The 19849-nt window shown below is 39.9% G+C and overlaps 1 protein-coding gene across 4 annotated transcripts in view; it reads right to left on the reverse strand.

The window, feature by feature from the left end:
• Window positions 1-214: 214 nt before the first annotated feature.
• Window positions 215-19849, reverse strand: part of PUS7 (pseudouridine synthase 7) — a 53603-nt gene continuing 33968 nt past the window's right edge. For 3 of the 4 annotated variants that reach the window (XM_005205370.5, NM_001076939.1, XM_015468980.3), the window contains 9 exon segments: window positions 13521-13649; window positions 12747-12872; window positions 9311-9372; window positions 8304-8464; window positions 6905-7031; window positions 5619-5720; window positions 2958-3087; window positions 1924-2015; window positions 215-1321 (listed from right to left, as the gene is read on the reverse strand). In XM_005205370.5, coding sequence (XP_005205427.2) covers window positions 1185-1321; window positions 1924-2015; window positions 2958-3087; window positions 5619-5720; window positions 6905-7031; window positions 8304-8464; window positions 9311-9372; window positions 12747-12872; window positions 13521-13649 — 1066 coding nt within the window. In that variant the 3' untranslated portion in view covers window positions 215-1184. 4 annotated transcript variants of the gene reach the window in all.

The following is a 19849-nucleotide window of genomic DNA, read 5'->3' on the forward strand; positions in this document are numbered from 1 at the left end:
GTGAGTCATGCTACTGTAAGAATCACCTTGCCTCCAGTTTCACAGGGTCTGTCAGCCCTACAATTCCACATGCTGTCATTACCCAACACTCGGTCATGACGCACCGTTTCTGAGGAGCCCTTGTTTACCTGGTTCTTTGCCTTTGGCAGGGCCAAGATTCTCATTTGCATTCAGTTTTAGGTTTTTATGTCATTTATTAATATTACCAGTAGGACAGAGTTTTTAAAAAGATTTATTATATTTGGTTCTAGAAATGATAGAAAATAAAAATTGATACCATAATGTCACACACCCTTGGAAAGGCATATTTATGCTTTTGTACCAGAGCACAGTTTGATGCATGGCCAGAACTGGAAAGACCTCCGCCATGGGTAACAAAGGGAAGCTGCTGATAGGAGGAGCCCTTATTAAGTTTGCAAAAGTTTTCTTCTCTATCATTTATTTTTGGGCAAATGTCAGTCCAGAGGGAAGAGTTAACATAAAAGGCACCTCAAGTAAAAAGTAGACCTTAACTGAAAATAGCTGCACATGTTTACATAAAGAAAAAAAGCCCTATTGATGCAACTCTCCTGCAAGGCAATGATAATAAATGCAAAAGCTATTGCAACCGGAAAGTCTATATACACTTAGTTGAACCTGGTTCATGGATAATAATAATCACTTTTGTGTTTATAAACCTGTGGATGTTTTACCACCATTAATATGAGCGTAAGTACTGTTATTTATATTTATAGGCTTTTTTTGAGGGGAGGGGTGTCACTAATTATTATCCATAGTCAATATTTGTTTCATTGCATTTTCTTTTAAAATGCATTGTTATGTATACATTCAGAGATGCATTAAAAATTCCTACTGCCCTTCAAGAATGTAGCAAAATGTAAAACTGCTACCTTAAACCAAATTTCTTTAAAATGATTATAAAGCCAATAAAAGCTGACATTTTGCTATGATTTAAGCACCTGAAATATATTCTAACCAATTTATATTCTCTGAACTAGAGTGAGGATCCTCACGATTTCTATATATGTACAAATACTGCAAATTAAGCTAATAAAAACTTGGAAAAATACAAATAGTCTTTTACTACAAAGATCCCAAATCTACACAGGGGCCTGCACTCAGAGGAAAATGAACAGGAAGCCAGCAAACACAAGTCTGCATTTTCTAATACGGGGACACAGGCCTCAGCGGAGCCAGGTGGTATTCAGCTGGGTCTGGTTCTTGATGCTGGTATCCATTTTAAGCACTTCGCGAATGGCCATGGTCGCGTAGGTAGAAGGAGGGAGAGAAAAATCCATCTTCAGAGCTCTGTATTTGCCTTCTGCCAGGCAAGAAAGGAGACAACAGACAGAAAAGTAAGGCAGCTGCAGACAGCCTGGTATGAGTCACGTAATCTCCATACAGAAAGAACTGTGGTCCTTTCCCCAGCCTGCTTCCCAGAGAAGGAGCATGGAAGAAAGGGATCTGTGAGTAAAGGATCCAGCTGACTCTCTATAGTAATTCTACCTGGACCCTTCCTAAAAAGGGTGGGTGACAGACGAGGAAACCCATGTACAATGTTTTCACCACACGGCGAAACTGGACAAAGAAAAGGCAACAAAAATTTGATGGTGAGAAGGCAGACAATGTCTTAGACTCTCTTGCTGGATTTTCACTCATCTTTGTTAACTCTCTATGGTGAGGGGAAGGATATTCAATCACATGACATTATAACCTTCTATAATGTTCATTCATTTTCAGTGCAAAACACTGCTTTAATCATTGACCTCCAGCTATAATCTTAAAACTAAAATGACAAAACACAAAATAGAAATCACAGAGTGGGTTGGGAGGTGGTCAGTGATGCTAAGTTTTTTAAAAATATGTTTCTGTATGAGAAAACACCTCCAAGTTGACATAGAACTGATGGCCAAGTAAACTTACCAGAAGCAAACACTGGTGGTGGTCTACCTTCCAGGTTGTCCACATCTGTGTTGAAGAGTGGAATTTTAGGATCATCATACGCAACAACTTCCCTTCAGAACATATAAAGGAAGAAAAGTGTGAATGTGAATTTCTATAACAGGTACTAGGTTGCTCATCACCATTTGCTTAAGAAAAACACAGAGGCCCAGTGTGGATAATTCTAGGTGAGACCATTCAGTAACAGAATAAGGCTAGATTTTACATACAAATACTACACAGCAAAGTGAAAGATGATGGCAATCTATGTGAAAAACGAGAGATGTTTCCCCTAGGATGGAAATTCTGTTGTATGTGTTTGGTATGTAGTAAACTTCACTTGGCAGAGATGCAACTGAATTAATCACAGCGTTTACATTTTTTCTAGAGTGGTTATTACCACTAACAACACTGTGTCATTGTGAGAAAGTGCTCTCCAGAGTGGGCAAGAGCAAGGACAACTGTGCCAACCTCTTCCCGCAATCCAGAGAACAGGAGGGAGGAGGCAGAGGGAGAAGGGGAGACAGAGAGAAGGAAATGACAGAGTTTCCTGACAGTGGGCAACTGGTCCAGGCTTTAAGTTTTTAATTATCAAATACAGCTTTACATAGTACTAAGTATTAAGGTATTTTAAAATGGGTTCATACAAATGTCTTTTTCTCTTTAGAAACATGATATTGAAACAATTATAAGAGTGTGGAACTCAAAGCTAATTCTGAGTAAGAACTAGAAAATATCAAGTCTCTTTAGAAACGGAAAAAGTTCATTCTCGGCACATCTCTTCAATAATTTACCAACGTCAATAAGATGTAAACTTAGCCACTTGCACTATATTTGAATTCATTTATCTCCTGATAACTTTAAAAATACTGAATAGTAGTAGTTATGAGAATACTATTTAATAACAACAATAACACTCATATACCAGGCTGTAAGCACTGAAAAATATTTACGTGATGCAAAAGCTTAAAATCTCACAGTAATTCAGTTCTATTTCATTCAAGACTATTACTCACCAGCTGACATTCTGAGGACGAATAATGATCTTTCGGTAGGCCCCTGATAAGGAATAATCTCTAATTTTGTGTCTCATGTTGTCAATATCAAGATTGTCTGCTGTGAGCATTTCCCTGTAGGCTTCACTAACTAATAAAAAACACAAAAAAGTTATGTGGAATGCAGCATGTCAGCAAGCTATCTTGAGCTTGACTACAAAGAAGGTAACAAAAGTTCAGTTAGATCACCTTAACAAATTAGTCACATCAACTTATAATCCAACCTGTTCTCTGGAATTCCAATTTACTGCCTTACTAACTGGTACTAGGTGTGTCCACTTTAGGTCTGTTTCCAACTTGCAGATTCTCTCTCCCACCAGACACAGTATCTGGGTATAAGGTTCCCAAGCCAGGCACAAACGACCATTTCATCAGAAATTACTCAACTGCAACTTACATGTTCTCAGAGTTGGAAGAGATTATATGCAGAGCCTCAAACTCTTTCCAGAAGAAGGTAGTTATAAATAAATGTATAAAAATAAGAGACCTGGGAACACCATCTGGCTCACCCTCGAACCTGATGTAGAATCTTTTTTTATAACACCACAGAGAGACGGGCACCCAGCCTTTGCTTGCACGTTGCCATCCACAGGGAGCTATTACCTCGTGAAGCATGCAATTGTTGGAAAGATCTTCCTTTGCCAAGCTGAAATACTCTTTGTGTGACTTCTGTTGTCTGCTTTTGGACATAGATTAATTGCTCCCTTCCACATGTGTTCATTAAGTACTGGGACTTTAAGCCATTTCTTCTCTAGACCAACATGTTCCCCCAAATGTTCTGTAGTCCCCACAGAGTCCTAATCTGCCTTGGGTAACAGGCTTATGTTGTATGTAACACTGGATAGCTTCTATGAACACTACCACCAAAGTAGCCTTTTCCATCTATACATTTGATCTTTGAACATAAATGTGAGAATTTACATTTAATTGTATTAAATGCCCTCTGTGGTACTTTAAATACCTTTTTAATACTTACTTTTCATATAATTAACTGTTTTGGGTAATACTACTTGCAAACATGCTAATCAGATTTCTTATTCAAGTCATTTGTAAAAAAAATGTCAGGTAGACCAGGGTCAAGGAAAGACCTCACAACCCACTTATGAGGACAGCTGGGATCTCTGATTGAGCGCCGCTGACATCAACAGCCTATGTCATGAATCCACATGCCTGGACCACCACCCAGCCAGTCTGTGAGCCCCTGCCCTGGCCACAAAGTCTCCACTAGAGGCTCTGTCAGAGGCTGTGCTGAGTAAGTGATACTGCCTAACCCAACGTTTCTGACCTCAAGAGGTACCAGAAAGAAGAAAAGAATGTATTCTTTTTCTCTCTTGGAAAGAGGGCAAATGTGGCTCTGAGCACCTCAGTGCCTGCCTTCTCCAGCTCCTGGGTTCCCCACCGGGCCACTCCCGCCATCCATACAGCACAGGTAAGCCACGCTCCTCAGGCATGCACCTCCCTTCCTCATTCTCCCGCTCTTCTCTAATCCTTCTCCCTCCATGAGGCCAATTTCACACAGCAATGTGATTAAGTCAACATGTAAATGGAGGATAACCACTCAACTCTTTCCTAAGTATTTACCTTATAAAAGAAGGGTGCTAATCCTAAGCATTCTGTAACTTCAAGGAATATAACATCAATAAGTAAACTAATTCTGCCCTCTCAAGAGAAAAGATTTTTAACAGGAAAACACCTCCTACAGACCAGCCCGGGCGAAGAGTAAACTTTCAGGGTCAGTTTCACCAAGCTGGTCCCACACTCAGGGCTGCTTCCTTTTTTTCAAGTTCTGAATCCTTGAACAACCATCCTCCCCCCGCCACCCTCCAACAATGGCATCCATGAAGGTACAAAAGTAATTTTCAACAGCCTCTGGGCCATGGGAAATAAGGGTAGGGAATTTCTAGTTGATAAACTTTCTAAGCTTCTGGAAATTTCTAAGTTTCCAGTTTATAAACTTCTGAGTCCAATGAACAGATATTACTTATATGGTTAAAAAAAAAAAAAAAAAAGCTTTTAAAAAAGCAATGTTAAAGTAGAATTGGGGCTTCCCTAGCAACTCAGTCCATAAAGAATCTGCCTGCAATGCAGGAGACCCAGGTTTGATTCCTGGGTCGGGAGGATCCCTGGGAGAAGGAAATGGCAACCCACTCCAGTATTCTTGCCTGGAGAATCCCATGGACGGAGGAGCCTGGCGAGCTACAGTCCATGGGGTTGTAAAGAGTTAGATACTACTTAGCAACTAAACCACCACAAAGTAGAATTATTCAATCACTTCCTCAGTGACGCTTTCCAAATTCTTCCATCATTAGTAAGAGTTAGCAAATTTCAGAAATTTAAATAACAGTGCCAACAATAACAGCAACAACAATAATAATACCAACACTATCACTACCACCACAATCTCCACGATCTGGTTTCTTGATTTAAATCATCCATCTGAATGCATCCATACGAGGGAGACTTTTACAAGTAAACATGGCTTACATATATTTGAAATCTAAACATTTTTTTTCAAGTCTGATGGAAATTAATACTGATTTTCTTTTCCTCTCTCTGTACTCTTGGGTGCCAGTGGCTTAAATATGTTAGACTTTAACTATTTTCCCCACACAGGGAACTTACTTTTATGCTTGGGGTAGATAACATCAAAACCAGGCAAAGGCATTACCACATCATGGATGGAGTAATTATTAACATCATCTTCCTCAATAAAGGTGGCTGTGGCTGAAAATACATCAATGAATAAATTAAGAATATGGGCAGGATTTTCATGAGCCCAGTCTGCTAAAATTACATACATCTAAGCAATAAGAAATGCAAGCTGATACAGGTTCAGTGGCTTAAAGAAATTAATTTGGAATATATGCTTTCTGTCTTTTCTATTTATCTATTTAAGAAACAGATATGGATTTAGAAAAAGCAGAAAACTTAAACTATTTCTCAGCTGCAACTTCATGTTTTAGGAATCCTTTTAGCTTTTTCCTCAAATAATACTACAAAACACAATCTTGAAAGCTATCACAAATGAGTGCATTTTGCTAGAAGAATAACTATGGGAAAAAAGACAACCCAGTCAGTATTTAGAGGATGAAATGTGGTGGCACAGGGGACATTAAAACCCACGAGATGTGACCAATACTGGATAAGGAAAAATTAAATCAGGAAAAGATTAATTAAAATTTCTGTACAAATTATAAGCTCTAGCGGATTTACTGGGCACACCTACAGATGAGCAGGCTCTGTCCCCAGACAGTTTCAGGGCAGACTACACCAGGAGAACATGGACTTTGGAAATGTTCAGACTTAGTTCAATTTCTCTTTTTTTTAAAACCAGCTGTGGAACCTTAGGGTGAGTGACTGAATCTCGTCTGAAAAACAGCATACTTCACAGTAATCCTGTGAGCTTTAAAGTAAAGGGCTTACTTAGAAGGCCTGGCACACAGTACGGGTCGTAGCAGATGGGGCTGTCTGCACATTTTATGAACACGTCAGGCAGTGAGTATGCACATCACAGCCCCCAAGCAAAGGGAGCTCCAGTCTTGTGTTGACTAAAAGAAACTCTTCAAGGCTGACCTAGAACAGCAGGGAGGCTGAAGTACATTCAGAGGGGTAGAGAAGTATTTGACAGACCCAGGTTAGGATCTGGAAAGGGATTTTAGGCAACACTTATTCCAAATCTTATCCTAGTTAAGACAATGGAGACTAAGGTGCATATTTTCAACTCAGAAGCATTTTTCTTTAAAGATAACAGATCCAAACCAGTCAGTCTGAGCTTATACTGTCCTTTCATCTCAAGCTTACCAGACACAAGCTCTCTATCTTAACCAGAAGCCAGGCTGGATGTTCAGCACTAGTGTCAAACAACTGACCCCAAGGTGGGCTGAGTAAGGATGGTATCTGCCTTTTACCTCCTTTAAGAACAAGGTCGCCGGGCACAGGCTTCAGCCCGTACTCGTCAATCCTCTTGCTCACCATGTTGTTCCACACGTAGCTCTGATAGCTGTGAATGTACATTAAGCGATTATTTCTTGGTATCTGAGGGGAGGAAAAAAAACAAGCAAGAGAAAAAAAAATTCTGAATACTGAAGAACTGTACTTGCCAAGACATCCCATTTGTTAAGTGGCGCACTTCTATAAGAAACTCCTAACTTCCATCTCCCATTTTTTTAAGAGCTTACAGAAACAGTGACTGATACCAATTTCAGAGGCGGAACCCCTCAGGCTGCAAGGTATTCACAGTCAGCAGCAGCTCCCGTTTCGTACCCACACAGTGCAGACATGAATGTGAAGAAAACAAGTGCTTTGGAATTCATACTCTACATCAGCGGTTCCCAACTTTTTTGGCACCAGCTACTGGTTTGGTGAAAGACAATTTTTCCACGGACACAGAGGGTGGGGAGGGGTGGGATGATCCAAGTGCATTATGCTTACTAAGCCATCATGGATCTGACAGGAGGTGGAGCTCAGGCAACAATGCCAGAGATGGCGGGTGGCTGTAAATACAAATGAAGCATCTCTCACTCACTCACTGCTCACCTCCTGCTGTGCAGCCTGGCTCCTAACAGGCCACGGACGGGTGTCAGTGCGTGGCCCAGGGGCTGGGGACCCCTGCACTAAATTAAAGACACAGACTTCAAACTCAAGGAACTTACACATCAATCATAGAGCTAAGTGTTTTCTAACTGTACAGAAGGCAAAAGCCTATATGACTGATTGACCACTAATTTCCTCGAACAGGAATCCTGATTTTTGGGGGGTACATCTGGGGAACAACAAGCAAGACTTAACAATTAAAAGTTAAACTTTTAGTCTATTGGGATTATGGTATCCAAACACAAATATAGGCTATACTCACCAAAATGGCACCCAGAGAAACCACACTAAAATGTAGTCAATTAGACCACTTACTGTGTAACCCTCTCACTGAGGCAGGTTACATTCTGATGCTGGAAAGTGACCAAGAAATGACCTCTATGATGGGTTCTGATTTCTCAAATACCAAGACATTAATACTTCATATTAATACTTCATTTAAATCAAACTTCCTCATAGCTACTATTTCCCACGCAGATGCTTTTTTCAAGCCCTCCGTGTTAATCATCACCGCTCCACTGTCTGCACCCGTCGCCCTCCCCGGTCACCATCCAGGGTCTAAACAGGGATCACTCAGGTAGCACCGCTCTCAGAGATCACCAAGGGAGCCTTATTTACCTTCTGTTCTTTCGAAATTTAGTAAAATTTAAAGATAAAAATTTCAAAGCATTAAGCGACCTTGAGTCAGGGCCTGACTTCACAAATTGCACTCACTATGCCAAATGCAGAGACTATATTCTTCATTCCGTATTTTGAAAGTCCTCGGAGAAGCTGCCCTTCCACACACCTTTTGACAGGTAGTTTTCGGAGGGCAGCGGCTGGGTCTTTGGTCTTCGCCCATTCTTCCCTGCATTTAACCAAGTACCCCTTTTCAGCTGGAGTGGGGGAGAAAAAAAGCTGTGATTAAACAGTTTATCCAAAAGACAGACTTTCATAACTTAAAACATTTCCCAGAGAAGACAAAATTAGGAACTGCTATTTGGGACAGAGGTACTCGGAAGAGCTTCTGCTCACCTGAGAGCAATAATCAGAAATGAAAAGACAGGAAAGGCAGAGAGCTTACAGAACTAGATGGCTTTCATGCTACCATCTCAGGACTTAAAGCCAACCACTGAGGACTGCCAAGCCGACTCAACATCAGATAAAACCTAAGCAGCCCTTTCTTCCTTCCCTCTCTTTTTCTACTGTATTGTTGAATGTAATGGGTTACTTTCCATACAATTAGACCACCTTATCTCTTTTTAATGTGCAAATGAATAATCATCCACAGTGGACATAATTATTTTGGTGATTTATAACATGATACTTAAATCCTTTTTCAATACAGTATGACATTAGAATTTCTAATGAACTCTTCAAACAAAAATTCTCAGTCTGCTTTCTCCAAGTTTTTACATTATATTACACTATGTTTTTATAACAAATTAACCACCAGTGAAATCTGTTTGGATTCCTATATGTTCAGAGATTTTGTAGTGCACAAAGAAATGAATGTATTCATTTATGAGTTAATAAATTAGATGAGCTTGAGCTAAAGAGCTGAAAATAAAAGATAAATTATAAGTCTTTAATATATACATAAGACTTGTACAAAAATAAAGATGCAAAAATTTTGAAATAATGATGGTAATTTGTACCTATACTTTTATTCAAAGCAATTTCATGAATATCAAGTCATATATTCCTTTTTTTTTTTTCCTTAAGATTATTTTTATTCTCACCTCCAGAACGGGGTTTCAATATTAAATCCATGACTTCAGCCCAGGAATTTTGCAGTATAGCTCTAAAATTAAACAGCATTTATTTTACTTAATTTTGTATTAAGATGAGTTTTATCTGCCCAAATTTGTAGAGTGAACAAATCATGTTAACTTTATATATTTTATTAAACGTAAAAGCAGAAAAACTAATATTGATATAATACAAGTAAATGTCAAAAGAACTAAAAAGAGAAGAAAATTAAGAATATAACATTTATATCATTTACTATCATCTCATTTTTAAACTGCTATACATTTTTAATATATCTCATTTTTAAAATACTACCAGGTCATGCTTTAAGCTGTTTACATGCTTTATCTATATAAATCCGTCTTTACATGCCAATATTTATTTGAAACTTTCAAAAAATTTCTCCATTCTATTAAAAAATTCTTGCCTAGGTAAAGAGAATAAATACAATTTATCTTTCTGCATTATAATTTTCACCAAAACGGAAGTATCTTTACTTTTGCTGATTATAAGTTATACATGTTTCTATAAAATTAAACAGTACAGAAGAAAGGAGGTTACCTGGTGTCTAACCTGTAAAAAACAAACACTGTTAACACTTCAGAGTATAGATTTCAAGACCTGCTTGATCTTTACGTGTACGCTATTTTTCCTTTTACTTTTATTATACTATCTTTTGCCACACAAAGGATATATTTCGTGTATCATATCTGAACACTTTTTCCTCATTAAGATTTCTGGACTTGGAGTCAGAAAGCCCTTCCCTACCACCAGAAAACAGAAATCCCTCCTATTAATTTTTCTGTTTTTTCTAAACTAGGGTTTTTATTTTTCACATTTAAATTAATCCATATGAGATATTTGTGTTTTATGTAAAATGCTACTGTATACACTAATGAGATCACATATTTAACCTACTAGTTAACTAACTAGTAGTTCACTAATCTACTAACTAGTTAGTAGATTTTTAACCTACTAGTGCAAGGAATTATTCTAAAAGACATCCCACCGCTGGCCATTCTTGAAGTCCTGGAACAAACCATGCTGCAACAGTCTTTAAACACCCTCCTGAGTAAAACATTATTCAGCTGGCCTAGGCCTTCAGTAATATTTGCAAAAAGAGCACAGTGCTAATTCAGGACTAGGTGGTAATGCACCAAATACCATGAAAAAAAAAACTTCTGTGTGCAAAAACCTTTGTTCTCTGGCTGGCCACTTGATTTTGTAAACAGTTCTACGGAAAACCAGCCGTGCTCATTAACATATGTGCTGTCTCTGGTCGCTTTCACCCTGTAACAACAGTGCTGAGGTGCTGCCGGACACACTCTGCGGCCCACAAAGTTAACTATTTATGACCTGACCCTCTACAGAAAAAGTGTGCCAACACTTGGTATAATGTAAAGCTGCTTAACTACGAGACTTCTTACATTACTAGTATCTTTCCTTTTTTCACTTTGTTTTATAAACCGTGTAAAGTATATGTAGCATAAAATTTATCATTTGAACTATTTTTAAGTGGACAGTTCTGGGGCATTAAGTCCAGCCACACTGTCGTATAACCATCAGGACCATCTTCCTCCAGGGCTCTTCAATCTTCCATGACCAATTCAGGATTCAGTAGACAGGAACTCCTTCTTTCCCCTCCCCACAGCTCCTGGCAACCACCATTCTACTTTGTCTATGACTTGACTACTCTAGGAATCGCAGATAAGAGGAATTACATAGTGTTTGTCCTTTTGTGACTGGCTTATTTCGCTTAGCATAAAAGCCTTCAGGTTTATTCGTGCTGTAGCATGTGTCAAACTGCCTTCCTTTTTAAGGCTGCATCCCACTGCATCTATGGACATTCTGTTTATCGGTTCATCTGTTAATGGACACCTAGTTGGCTGCTTCTACCATTTGGCTATTGTGAACAATGCTCTTCTCAACATAGGTGTATAAATATCTGTTGAGTGTTTTTCTTTCTTTTGGGTATACATCCAGAAATGGAACTGCAGAATCATACAGTAGAAGCTCTGTGTTTTAATTTTTGGGGACTGTCCATATTTCTACAATGGCGGTTCCATTTTATATTTTCATCTGCAGTGTGCAACGGCTGCAATTTCTCCACACCCAACACTTATTTTCTTTTCCTTTTTGTTCTTTTTTTAAATAACAGCCATGCTAATGGGTACAAAGTCATATCCTACTGTGGTTTTGATGTACATTTCCCTAATAATTAGTGGTACTGAACATCTTTTCAGGTGTTTATTAGTCGCCTGTGTAACTTCTTTGGGGAACAGTCAAGTTCTTTGCCCATTTTTAAATTAGGTTTTTTTGTTGTTATTGAATCATATGAGTGGTTTTTGTTTTATTTTATTTTTTGCCACTCCATGTGGAGTGTGGGATCTTAGTTCCCTAACCAGGGATTGAACCTGGGGCCCTTGGCAGTGAAGCACAGAGTTCTAACCACTGGACTGCCAAAGAATTTCCCCCTTTTGCCTGAGCTCTTACCCTCAAAACACAGCCTCAGAGAGGCAGAGGAAATACTACATGATATTTTCATTTTGTGCTCTTAAGGATGCATGAACAAATACAACTGCATAGAGTCAGCTGCTGAAATCATGGACTGAAGTTGAGAAGACCCCCTCTCCTCTCAGGACTGCACTGACAAACCAGTGAGCTCGAGCTGCCTCCCGAATTTCACCTTTGCTAAAGCAAAGAATTTGAAGTGCCAGGAAGAACATGAACTAAATAATCTCTCAGATCACTTCCAACTCAAGCTTCCCAATCCTAACTGCCATGTGAATAATCATTTAGGTAACACAGCATGTGCCGGACAGCAGGACAGTGTAAGCAAGCTTATAAACCGAGTCTTTACTGATGGGATTTCCACCCCAGCTCACCTAGAGGGGTTTCCTATTAAATTCACAAAGCTGATGAGAGAGTTCTTAAAATAAATTTTCTGTGCTAACTGCATCCTACACCACTTTCTTTAAAGGGTGAGGGAAGGGCAGGTGCCAGTTTAAGAAATTAGGGAGCACCTGTTAACAGAGACCATAAACTACACATCTCCTTCAGGCTACTCTGGGGCTGAGTTACCCAACCGCTACTGCTGGGTCACTTACTGAGCCAAGATTTATCTGTGTAAAAGAAAACAGAATCCCTGGATGGGCTATTAGGTGGGAGAGGAAAACTGACTCATCAGGTTAAAGCTCTCTGAACCCTGACTTACTTTTTCACCTTGTACAGGAACTATCATAAAACAGAACAAAACTTAGAAGGAGGCTGTGGCTCAGTTGGTCATCTAAAAGGATTCGTTTGGCCAAGTTTTCCAGGAAATCTAGAAATAACTAAAAACACCACTGATTAAAAAAAAAATCCTGCTTCTTTTTTTTTTTAGTGACTGAGTTCTTTCAGACAAAAGTTAAGAAATTAAATACAAACCTTCCAACTTGATATGTGGGGACAGCTGTGGTTCCGAACCTTTGCATTCCATAGTAGTTGATAAACCCAATCTCCTTGAGAGAGTTCATGGCTTGTTCCACTTGGTTGTCAGTTCCTGTTATATTTCTGGGGTGGGGGGGCCAAATGACCCAGAGAAAAAAATGTACAGGCAAACACACTCAGGGATGCAAATCATAAGTGACATGGATTGGCTCCTGTGCTTTTCGCTTGTTCCGTGAAGCTTTCTCTCTACCTCCCAAGGACTTTGTCTTTTTAAAAACTGTGAAGTGTACACAACACAAACTTTACCATTTTAGCCATTGCTAAGTATGCAATATGGTAGCATTAAGTACATTCCCAGTGTTGTGCAGCCTCGACCACTATATACTTCCTGAACTGTTTCATCTTCTCAAATTGAAACTCCAGTTACTGAACAGTAACTCATCTCCCCACCTTACACCCCAGGTAACCTTTATTCTACTTTTTTGTGCTATGAATCTGCCTATTCTAGGTAGGTGGAAGCGTAAGCTGTCTTTTGCATTTCAAGGAGACGGCCTCATTCCAAAGGTGGCGCTGAATGAGCAGAGGGGTGGCTGTATTGGTACAAACACTACAGCTGGGTTTGCTCTCCCAGCTCCATCGGACCCCACCTCGCCTTCCTGGGCCGCCAAGACCATTGGTGCCAGCTCACTGGAATTAACAACCATTCTGAAGAGACTCGAGGTGACCCAAGAAGATCCTCCCTGGTCTGCACTCCCCACCACAGCTCTTTACCTGAGGACAACTGTGAAGTGATTTCCTTGAAGCTCTCCCAATTTCAGAGGGTTTTTCTGATAGCTGAAATTCCCCAGCTTAAAGTTCATCAAGCACTTGTTCAAGTGGGCAAGTCTTTGTGCAGTTATTCTAAAAAATACAAAATGTAAAAGGAGCAGAAAGATGGTCATGACATGTTGCCTGGCTAATGATCTAAGACAGTTCAGGACAGAAAATGGCAGCTTAAAATGAGACTAGAAGCTGTGAAGACAGAAATGAGAGGCACCAAGGCCAGTGGGGTAAGCCGATCTTTCACTCGCCTCTGGAATGTTCCTCCAGCCTGAGGACACCTGTTCCTACTGGAATGATGTAACCTGGGCCATCGTTATATTCTTAAGAGTCTCATGTTACTTGTATACTGATAATGGAACAATTCTGTTTGAAATTTTCTACTTTTTGTGAGGGGAGAAGGGTGAGAAAGGGAGCAGAGAGCAATTCCTACAGGTAAAAAAGTTCTTACGAAGCATTAAAAAAGAATCATATTTTCATTTTCGTCCGTCAGAAAAATATTGTAATCACACTACAGAAAACTTGAAAAAGTACAGAAATACAGAAGAAAGTAAAACTTAGTCTCATCAGCTAAAAAAAAAATGTTAGTATCTAACTTTGAATTTCCTCCTAGTCTTTTTTCTTAAACACACATCAGATATATGTATATGATCTTTACCTGACTACATATATTTAGTCAGAATCCTATTACCATAATCTATACTTTCCTGCTATTATTTAAAAGGTATAAAGTTTTCATGAAAAACTCACTAACTTCTTTAACAGCAATACACATAAAAAAAGAAGTCAGTTTAGTTCAGTCGTGTCTGACTCTCCGAGACCCCATGAATCGCAGCACACCAGGCCTCCCTGTCCATCACCAACTCCCAGAGTTCACTCAGACTCACGTCCATCCAGTCGGTGATGCCATCCAGCCATCTCATCCTCTGTTGTCCCCTTCTCCTCCTGCCCCCAATCCCTCCCAGCATCAGAGTCTTTTCCAATGAGTCAATTCTTCTCATGAGGTGGCCAAAGTACTGGAGTTTCAGCTTTAGCATCATTCCTTCCAAAGAACACCCAGGACTGATCTCCTTCAGAATGGACTGGTTGGATCTCCCTGCAGTCCAAGGGACTCTCAAGAGTCTTCTCCAACACCACAGTTCAAAAGCATCAATTCTTTGGCGCTCAGCCTTCTTCACAGTCCAACTCTCACATCCATATACGACCACTGGAAAAACCATAGCCTTGACTAGCCGGACCTTTGTTGGCAAAGTAATGTCTCTGCTTTTCAATATGTTATCTAGGTTGGTCATAACTTTCCTTCTTTTAATTTCATGGCTGCAATCACCATCTGCAGTGATTTTGGAGCCCCCCAAAATAAAGTCTGACACTGTTTCCACTGTTTCCCCATCTATTTCCCATGAAGTGATGGGACCAGATGCCATGATCTTCATTTTCTGAGTGTTAAGTTTAAGCCAACTTTTTCACTCTCCTCTTTCACCTTCATCAAGAGGCTTTTGAGTTCCTCTTCACTTTCTGCCATAAGGGTGGTGTCATCTGCAGATCTGAGGTTATTGATATTTCTCCTGGCAATCTTGATTCCAGCTTGTGCTTCTTCCAGCCCAGTGTTTCTCATGATGTACTCTGCATATAAGTTAAGTAAGCAGGGTGACAATATACAGCCTTGACGTACTCCTTTTCCTATTTGGAACCAGTCTGTTGTTTCATGTCCAGTTCTAACTGTTGCTTCCTGACCTGCATACAAATTTCTCAAGAGGCAGGTCAGGTGGTCTGGTATTCCCATCTCTTTCAGAATTTTCCACAGTGGAAAAAAAGAAGTACAATACTAGAAAGCCTCTGCTGTATCTCTGTCCCTCAATACCCCGCTCCACTGGCAGCCAACATGAACAGTTTCTAGAAACACTTTCTGTACACGTAAGTGTTCCTATTATCTTCTCTCTCTTTGGAATTTCTCAGTAAGCTTCTAATATATGTTATATGGACAGATCTGCTTGACAGATTTTCACAAAGTGAACGCAATCATGTAACCAGCACCCAGATCCTCCCTTTTAAAAAACAATTTTTGTTACATTTACAAATTGTTTACTATCTTCCTTTATTCACGGAAAACTGGAAAACTGTGCATTAGAGACCTGCCTTACCCAGAGAGTCCGTTCAGAAGCTGCCTCGCTCTGTGTGCAGGCACAAAGGGTGGCTGCTGCACTGCCTGGATCTTTTCTCTGGCCTTCATCTGACCAGTCCCCTGGGATGGCCATTTAAATTGCTACCCATCTTCTGCTATTACTATAAAGTACTCTCTAACAAACATCCTCATACAGACTTCACTGTATGGTACACCTACATAGGTGAATGATTTAGATATGTTCATATCTAAGGAGAAGTGGCAGATTTTAAATTTTAACCCCTACTGTCCTCCAAAAAGGTTATACCAATCTACACTCCCATCATTAATATGTCAGTGCCTACTGTCTCATGCCCGTCTCCTCACCACAGCATGTTATAAACCTTTTTTAGCTCTGCCAGGCAAAATTTAAAATGCTATTTTCATTTTTACTTACCTGCTTCTTACTGTGAGAGAATCAAACATTTTTTCATTATCTTGACTGTGGAGTACCTATTCTTCCCACTACCTTTTTCTATTGGATTGTTAATACTCTTCTGTTGCCATAGATTAAGGAAATCTACCCTTTACCACACAGTGAGAAAATATTATCTCCCATTTTGTAAGTTCACTTTATAATATTTTTATACTTTGGAAAACTTCCCAACTTAATGTTAAAAAAAACACTGGTAACATTGTAACGAAGTCTTATACTTTACACTCAGATTTACCAATTGCTAACATTTTCCCACTACACCTTACATGTATTTCTAGACATATGAACACCCCCATACCACACATACATGCACAGATACACACACACACACACATTCTGAGCCACGTGAGAGTGAGCTGCAGCCTGGGGACATCTCACCCTTAAAGAGAGTGCAGTGTGTCTCCTAAGAACAGCAGTCTCCCAAGCTACTCACCACTGGTAACCCTCAGGGAGGCTACGGGAATTCAGTGCTACCGAAGAGCAGTCCAGATTCAAACTCACCCAATTCCCCCAATAACATTACTGAGATTTTTCTGTGTGTGTGCTTAGTCGCTCAGTCGTGTGCGACTCTTCGCAACCCCACGAACTGTAGCCCACCAGGCTCCTCTGTCCATGGAGATTTTCTAGGCAAGAATACAGGAGCAGGTGCCATGCCCTCCTCCTGTGGATCTTCCCAATCCAGGGATCGAATCCAGGTCTCCCACATCGCAGGCAGATTCTTTACAGTCTGAACTACCAGGGATTTTTAATGCTACTTAACTTCAGGATCTAATCAAAGACCAGGACAATCATTATTTCCTCAACAGTAAGACTCCCATAGGTTATGCTGAAAATCTTACTGTGAGGAAACAATGACTGTCCTGGTTCTTGATTAGATCCTGAAGTTAAGGAGCTTAAAAAAAACCTAAGTGATATTACTGAGAGGAATTGGGTGAGTTTGGATGTGGACTGCTCCTCAGTAGCACTAAATATTCACTGGAAGGACTGATGCTGAAGCTGGAGTGCCAATACTTTGGTTACCTAATGTGAAGAGCCGACTCACTGGAAAAGACCCCGATGCTAGGAAAGATTGAGGGCAAAAGGAAAAGGGGCAGCACAGGAGAAGATAGCTAGATAGCATCACCAACTCAAATGGACAAGAATTTGCACAAACTCTGGGAGACAGTGAAGGACAGAGGAGCCTGGGATGCTGAAGTCCGTGGGGTCACAAAGAGTTGGACACAACTTAGTGTCTGAATGACATGACACTCATGTCTGAGTGACTGAGCAACAACAAAAAAACTCCCACATTTTGGTGGGAGTGTCATGCAGGTGATGCTGTGGCCTTTTCAGTGTATCACAGCAAAATGGTACCTTTCTCTCCTTTTCCTTTTTAAATTTTTAACCTGTGGGTGCCATTTTAAAAATTCTGTGCCTATCCTGTTTCCCCACTGTCTTTCATCCAGCTGTTTCAGTGCCTAAGGATAGCTGCTGGCAGGCGCAAATATTACTGTGCTGACTGTGAAAGAGTGTTTTTAACCGCCCCCCCATTCCTCCTGTATCAGCTGACATTCTACAAACAAGGACTAGACAGTAAAATCTTAATTGAGAGTTTTTAAAATAGCTCTGGGATTAAAGGTTTACTTAGAAAGGGTGTCCCTCGTTGGAGATTATTTTTTTAAACAGTATCCCCAGGTATAAGTAGAGTGCCTTTTTTTTTTTTAACTTTTTATTTTGTATGGAGTATAGCCGATTAACAAACAATGTAGTACTTTTACACTTGTTCAGTTGCTGTTTTAGAGTAAAAGGATACTTTTTCTTCTGTTTCATTTGGCTTACAGTAGTGATGTGTCTCATTTACAGCAGGGCTGGCCTCCATGCAATCATTAATACACTAATCTTCACTACTGGTCTTTTACAAAAGTTTACACTGGCTGCAGCAAAAAAGGAAAGAAGTCCGGCCACTGGGGTTCCAGGGCTTTGACTGGGAGTTTCTGTTTACTCTCCCTAGTCAACTGCTGATGCCAAAAGTGGCTCATTTAGAAAGGAGGGGGATGAGGTCATGCTCTCTCCCCTGGCTTTAAATTATGGACTCTTTTCATCCTAGGCAACAAGGAGACTAAGGAAAGAAGAGGGCAAAGTTTTTCACACACAAGCCAGTAACTGTCAGCTGCTGCTCAGTGGCTTTGGTTCTGCATTTTTAATTAATAGCATCACATGTTCCATTTTGTTTTTGACTTTTTTTGTTTATTAAAGGTAGATTATGGAGTATAAACACTACATCAAAGATAGGCTACAAAAAATAAATATTCACAAATTCACTGGCTCAGAACATCTCTTCTCTGCTCATTTTAAATGCTACTTTGATTACACACTAACTGTGGACATATCTGGGTCTGTAATTATTCTAATTCTACCCATTTTTGTGTAAGTATCACACTGCTTTAACTACTATATTTCTATAATAGGTTTAAAATATACTGTGGCTAGACAATCACATGTAAAAAAATGAAATTAGAACATTTTCCAACATCATATACAAACATAAACTCAAAAAGGATTAAAAAGCTAAATTTAAGACCAGATACTATAAAACTCCTGGAGAACGCAATGGCACCCCACTCCAGTACTCTTGCCTGGAAAATCCCATGGACGGAGGAGCCTAGTAGGCTGTAGTCCATGGGGTCGCTAAGAGACGGGCACGACTGAGCGACTTCACTTTCCCTTTTCACTTTCATGCACTGGAGAAGGAAATGGCAACCCACTCCAGTGTTCTTGCCTGGAGAATCCCAGGGACGGGGGAGCCTGGTGGGCTGCCGTCTCTGGGGTCACACAGAGTCGGACATGACTGAAGTGACTTAGCAGCAGCAGCTATAAAACTCCTAGAGGAAAACAGGCAGAACACAATTTGACAAAAATCACAGCATTATTTTCATATCTCTGTCTTCTAGAGTAATGGAAACAAAAGCAAAAATAAACAAATGGGATCTAATTAACCTTAAAAGCTTTTGCATAGCAAAGGAAACCATAAACAAAAAAACAATCTACAGACTGGGAAAAATATATCTGCAAATGATACAAGCAACGATAGTTTAATTGACAAAACATACAGTTTATACAGCTCATTATCAAAAAACAAACAGTCCAATCAAAAATGGGCAGAAAAAAATAAATAAATTTAAAAATGGGCAGAAGACCTAAACAGACATCTCTCCAAAAAGACATGCAGATGGCCAACAGGCACATGTAAAGATGCTCAATAATGCTAATTATTAGATAAATGCAAATCAAAATTACCGTAAGGTACCATCTCACACTGGTCAGAATGGCCATCATTAAAAAGCCTACAAATAGGGCTTCCCTGGTGGCTCAATGGTGAAGAATCCGCCTGTCAATGCAGGAGACATGGTTCGATTTCTGAGCCGCAACTCCTGAAGCCTGTGCACCCTACAGCCTGTGCACAGTGAGAAGGTCATGCACTGCAGCTAGAGAGTAGCCCTGCTCACTGCAACTAGAGAAGGGCTGCACAAAAACAAGTACCCAGCACAGTCAAATATACATTAAAAAAAAAAAAAAAACACGAATAATAAGCATTGGAGATGGTGTGGAAAAAAGAGAACTCTGTACACTGTTGGTAGGAATGTAAATTGGCACCGCCACTATGGAGAACAGTAGGAAGATTCCTCAAAAACTAGTAACAGAGTT

This window comes from Bos taurus, chromosome 4 (assembly GCF_002263795.3).
Source record: "Bos taurus isolate L1 Dominette 01449 registration number 42190680 breed Hereford chromosome 4, ARS-UCD2.0, whole genome shotgun sequence".
In the NCBI taxonomy this organism is placed as follows: domain Eukaryota; kingdom Metazoa; phylum Chordata; class Mammalia; order Artiodactyla; family Bovidae; genus Bos; species Bos taurus.